At 37.3% G+C, this 6,366-nt stretch overlaps 1 protein-coding gene across 1 annotated transcript in view; it reads left to right on the top strand.

Moving 5' to 3' along the window:
• LOC137638841 (uncharacterized) overlaps positions 1-4,295 on the top strand; it is a 13,233-nt gene extending 8,938 nt beyond the window's left edge. Inside the window, exon 2 of the mRNA XM_068371251.1 lies at positions 1-4,295. This exon is cut by the window's left edge and continues 626 nt beyond it. Coding sequence (XP_068227352.1) covers positions 1-3,852 — 3,852 coding nt within the window. The 3' untranslated portion in view covers positions 3,853-4,295.
• Positions 4,296-6,366: the final 2,071 nt, after the last annotated feature.

Consider the following 6,366-nt stretch of genomic DNA (forward strand, 5'->3'; position numbering starts at 1 on the left):
ACTACCATCGTTCCAACTTTGATGCAGCTTGAGTATATTGTAGGCAATATGGTTAAAACAAATATCTTAGAGTTAAAGTGGGCCAGTGGTAACTCTGAGTTCTATGATTATGATGGCGTAATTCGTCTTAGAGAAATCCTCTTGTGTAGGACTGTAAAAGATGTTATGGAAAAAGGTAAAAAACTCCTGTTTGATTTTGAGATTCCAGAGTCACAGTCTTTCCTGTCTCCAATTAATCAGGAGAGTCTTGAAGCCTTTTGGACCATGGTTGGCCAAGATACTCCAGGGGGGAGAGTGATATTGAATGGCCAAAGTATAGCAAGTGCAAGTCTCTGTTTGTTAATGTCTCCTGATAGCTCCCTAAATGAGGAGTTACTGGATCAGATCTCAAACATTCTGAATAAGAATTCCAAATTACATCGTACTGTTGTAGCCAATGTCAAAGTGATTAATGAAAATGCGTCACGATTCGTTTTTAGGGTTAAACAGATATTTGGAGACTCATTATCAAACGTGAACATTCTTTTATATACAAATGTTTGTGATGTACAAACACATCAACATTTCGCGTTTGGTATTTATTCTTTAAATGATAACACAGTTCTTTATGTTGATACTCTCCCTAGGCCTTTCCCAAACTTTTTCTTCACATATTTTGTCAAATTATCAAAGGAATTGGGTAAGGAATCCATATATTTTGGGTCTTGTCATGAGGAAAAAGCAAGTCTAGGGCACAGTTTTTGTCGTGATGATTGCCTGTATCCATATCAAAGTTGTGAAAAACTCGGAGGGATTGCTGTTATAATGGGTATGTGCATTTTTACTCTTGACAGACATATATTTCAGGTTATGACTGGACAACGTAGTTGTGATGGTCTTTCTGAGAAAATTTTGTATCTGACCGATATGTCACTTCACTCTCAGTTTTTAAGGCTTGTGGTTATCAACTGGATTATGAAAGGCATTGTTGATTTATCCCAGGTATACAAAAAACCAAGACCACTTGAAGGTAGCATTGAATTGCAGTGGAAAAATAAAGTATTATCCAAGAACGAACTAGATTTAAGCAAGAAACTTGCTAATTCTACTCCAACAGTCAAGATTGAAAATACTAAGGACAATTATGTCTCAAGTGTTTTAGTACATCCAACAAATAAAAGATATGTAGGAGCAAATACGGATGGCAATAAGATAAAAGCTTATTCTGTAAATGCTGGTGAGGTAAGTGCGAGAACATCTTCAAATGTAAATGTTAACTTTGGGACAAAGAGAAAAAAATCTATTACCCAAGGATGTCACGATGCAATCCCTGTACAGAATGTCATTGATGTTAAAACTTGTGATGGTCAACTCTCTATTTCCTTCGATGAAGTTGCCCACTTGTTGGCAACTCCTCCGGTTATATCTTTCAAAAAGAAGGAGTGGGCGTACTGTATAGAGTGCTCTCTTACTGCTTGTGTCAAAAGATTTAGATTCTTTAAGTGTTCACCTGATAAAGGAAAAAATGATGTCAATGTATTAAGGGAAATACAAGATTTCTTCACAATAGATAGATTTTTAGAGTGGTTAAATGATGATACAAATCCTGGAAATAAAATAATAATAGGTGACAATAAATTGCCTCGTGATTCATCAAGACCTTCAGAAAAGAGTAGAAAACAAGATGGTGATTTTGACCCAGAAGTGATGATAGAGCTGGATGAAAACCTGAATTCATATATTGAAAGCAAAGTTGATAAGACCAAAAATGCAGTGAATACTTCTAATCACATTACATCTGGCAAATCATTATTGTCGCCTCGTAAAGAGCTTCCAGTAAACAGTGACATTTTGCCATCCCCTCCCATAAGGGGTTTGCCTAATGAGATAAAACCCCATATGTTGTCTACTACAAATATGATAAGAGTTGGCTGTAAACATGGGCGGGTACCTGTCTACTTTGGTGAGGTGCAACATCTTCTGATAGGTCGTCCAACTTTAGTCTTTCGGAAGATTAAGTGTTATTATAGTTTAGAATGTACTTTTTACAATGGTGTCACGGGCTACAAAAATTTTCGCTGCAACAAGATTAGAGGCAGGGATGATCTTGATACTCTAAAGCTTATTAATGAATTTTTAAAAGTAGAAAATTTTACAACATGGGTAAAAGAAAACCTCAAGTTGAAATACAAGAACAAAGCAAAAAGTATAAATAAAGGTAGAGGTCTTAAAAAATCAGGGAAAACTACTGCCAGGGATCTGCAGGAATGTAAAGTGCTGCAGCCGGAAGGGGAAGATATTGTGGTTATTGGGAATGATAATTCTTCAAAAATGATGGAAGAGGATACAGTGCAGGTTTGCATGGAGATTAGTGACACTGGCGTGGTCGACAAGTTAGTAACTTCACATCCAGATAACTTTGAATCTGACATTCATTACAATCTTACTACTTTGAATTATGATAGAATAAAGGAATTCATTGTTGGAAAGCCCAAAGTTCATTTTAGAAGAGCTAAGAATATGTACCGTGTGGAATGTCTCTTGTGGAATGGAAACAAAGTACATAGAAATTTTCCTTGTACCACTTCAAATAAATCAGAAACTTTAGAGGAAATTCAGAATTTTTTAAGGAGTGATAAGGCTGTGAATTGGGTGCAAAATTATGATGAATCATGGATCTTCCAGTATGAAGTAAAGGCAGGTATTGAAACAAGAAACTGTTTAGACAAGATTCCATTCGATTTAACAAAACATTTTATTTATGATAAGAAGATTGTCAAGCCTGAATACTCTAAAGAAACCTGTTGGGTGTCAGTGACTGAAAATACAAAGTGGGGCAAAACCCACCGATATGATGAGACGTACAGAATCATAGGCTCAACCGCCAAATATGACCCCAATATTGTAGTTGCATATGTGTACCTGAACTGTGGCTCTAAGACTAATGAGTGTCGTTCTGCATGTGGTGCCTTACTCACTTCTCTCATTTGCCATGATAACACATGTGATAATTGTGGAATATCATTGGACACGGGAAGAGAATGCTCTCATTGCAAGACAACTACTAGCTCTCAATGGTATTATAAAGGGGAACCACAGGAACTTTGTGCCACATGTTACACTTACAGACAGAGGAAGGGCTATGATAGACCAGTTGAGTTTAAAGTTAAGGGCAGTAGAAATCCTCGGAAGATTCACCACGAACATTTGCAGTGCCAGTGGCGGATGAAGTTGGAAATGAAACTGAAGAACCTGAACACTTGGAATGTGTATGAATCGAGTGAGAACATCAACTATCATGTATCCCTGCCTATTCAGGAAAACAAGAAACCATCATTGGGAATCCGGGACATGTGGGACAAGCTCAGGGTATCACGGAAGGCAACATCTCTTCAGATTCATACCATAGAAAACAAAAGCATAACGGATCCTACCAACAATGGCGAGCTCTCCTGTCAAGTTGCGCACCCATTATCCCAAATCAAAGCTCGGTGTGAGTTAGTCGATAAGCATCATACAGGAAAGAGGTCTATGGAAGAGCCATACCAGATGATCTCGAATGAGGAACAGGTCGAGGACAATAACGAGTCTACCCTACATGCACTCCAGAAGGAGAAAGAGTCGCACAAGAAGCTGCAGCTAGAGAGTGAAGCTAACCATACAAGGATTTGCGGAATTTGTTTCGAGGAAGGTGTCAACCCACCTTTCACGTGCAGTACAAAAAGGGAGTTAGATTCCCACAAGAATAAGGTGCATAATAGTTATGGAGATCTCTGTGCCATATGTTACAAGGAGATGGGAATGGTGGTTAGATTTGAAGACAGCAGGGAGTTAATGCAGCATCTAAATAAGCATAAAGTTAAGTATCATTAAGCGTATCAGAGTCTAATCATATTAACTTTATGGTTATTCATCTTGACAACCCAAAAATTCTATAGGTCTTTTATCAAGTCTCTAAGTGATATCGGTATGAAACGTAATGTATGAAAATGTATATCTTGTAACTGTTAATGGCCAAGAATTGGAGGTAAACATTTGAAAAGTCAAGATACTAAAACTTTACCAGTAATTGTGTCAAATAGAGGCTAAGTGTAGCTGTAAATTGGTGCTTGACAATGACCAGAACTTAAATGTGATGTTATTCTGGAAGGAAAATAAAAAGATTCATAAGGAGTGATGAATGTTATCTGTTATGTTTGTAATGAGACGATGATGCGTCCATTTTTTAATCAGGTATAAACGTTCACTCAGGTATTTTTGTCAATGATTATAAGTATCGTATAGAAATATCCTTATAATAAAACAATCACAACTATTATTTGAAGTTTTAATGCACTTTGATTTTTATTAAAACTGCTGAAATCTATTGGGGGATAATGATAGATGAATGTATTTAAAACTCGTAGTAAATTGCAGATAGGCATCGTGATTATTCAATGTAAATGACTGAAATCGTGACGAATGTATTATACATGAATGAAGAAAAATGCTTTTTGAAAGCACTTCAAACTGGTTATCTGTTATTTTCGTTTATTGTTGGTAGATTAGGGTTTACCATACCTGCTTTTAAAAAGCAATATCGAACAAGGTATAGGTAAAGTTGAGCAGTAGCGCAGCAGAGGCAGAGCCGCTGAACGGCAGGAAACTTAATTCCCAGACTCAATATACGCAGTATTCTAGAAGTTTTATTCCAGCATTTACCAAGCTGTGGAATTATCTTCCTAATAAGGTTGTTGAATCCGTGGAACTTCACAAGTTCAAACGAATGTTTTTATGTGGAACACGCTGATATAAGTCTCTTTTAATAGTTTATATATGAAAGCTCTATTCTAATATTGTTACTGTTCTTAAAATATTTTATTTTAATTGTTCATAACTTCTCTTGTAGTTTATTTATTATCCTGTTTCCTTTCCTCATTGGGCTATTTTCTCTGTTTGAGCCCTTGGGCTTATAGCATTCTGCTTTTCCAACTACTATGTATTTCAGCTGCCTAGACACAAGGTTTATTGCTAATATCTTCAAAACAATCATTCACACCAACATGATATATTTGCACCGGCTGATTCACACCCCTTTCTAAATGTTGATGTAATAGTGCATTGACAAATGTATTTAATTAGGGCGTTTACTCTAAGAATTTCATTGCGTAATAGCCGACACCGGTAACACCAGTGAAAGGATTTGAACAGGTGAGGTTGTGACATTATCACAAACTACCTCGTCTTCCCAACGCTCCTTCCATTTCCCCTTCCTCCCCATTTCCTCCTTTCACTTCTCTCTCTCTCTCTCTCTCTCTCTATCTCTCTCTCTCTCTCTCTCTCTCTCTCTCTCTCTCTCTCTCTCTCTCACTCTCTCTCTATTTTTTCATTGAATTATTTTATTGTTAATTTTCTTCTATTTTCATTGTCGAATTATTTCTATGCTACCCTGCAAAGAACAAAATAGGATACTATCATGATGGAATGAACAGCGACTTATTCATATGCTGGCTGAAATTACAGCATCTACCTGCGCTAGCTGGACTATCAGCACTGGTGCTGGATAGTACACCATAACATAGTCAGCTGACCGAGGAGAGCCGTTGCCCCACTACGGCCACCAGAAAAGTAGAGATCGGGAAACAGCTTGAGTGCCATAGGCTACCATTCCCACCACATGGGGACGCGCCATGGCCTGTTGCTGATCTGTAAGGGGAACCGGCTAAAACCTCGTTACATTGTTGACAAAATTATGTGGTTATGGTGTCATGAGGTTATCCGGCTGCCACCTGCTCATCCTGGGTTAAACGCCATCAAACAAGCGTTGAGCTGCGTGAAGAGACAAGTGCGTTCAAAGTTACAGAGATTCACTCAGGTAGCTCTGCAAGAGCGGCTCCAGGAGGCAAAGCCCAGTTATTGTCCTAATTTCCCTATCCATCATACGTATACATTTGTTAGCGAATCTCCTCTCTGGGTGCATGGCACTCTTTAGTTATTATTATTATTATTATATATATATATATATATATATATATATATATATATATATATATATATATATATATATATATAGAGAGAGAGAGAGAGAGAGAGAGAGAGAGAGAGAGAGAGAGAGAGAGAGAGAGAGAGAGAGAGAGAGAGAGAGAGAGAATACTATGATGTAAAAAATAACTAAAACAGATAAATATTGAAGGAGAATATTAATGAAATGTATAATGGAATTGAGAAAGCAAGCAGAGAGAAAACGAAAGAGAGATTGATGAGTTGGAAAGGAACGAAAACAAGACAGTGAAGTGAGGTTTAAACAATGAGGAAAGGTGTCTGGGTTACAAGAAGGATAAGTACCCTAAGAGGGCTTATCTGAATGAATGAGTAAATTTTGAGTGGATAGGCTTGGCTATGTCTAAG

The sequence above is a fragment of the Palaemon carinicauda genome, chromosome 3, assembly GCF_036898095.1.
Source record: "Palaemon carinicauda isolate YSFRI2023 chromosome 3, ASM3689809v2, whole genome shotgun sequence".
Classification (NCBI taxonomy): domain Eukaryota; kingdom Metazoa; phylum Arthropoda; class Malacostraca; order Decapoda; family Palaemonidae; genus Palaemon; species Palaemon carinicauda.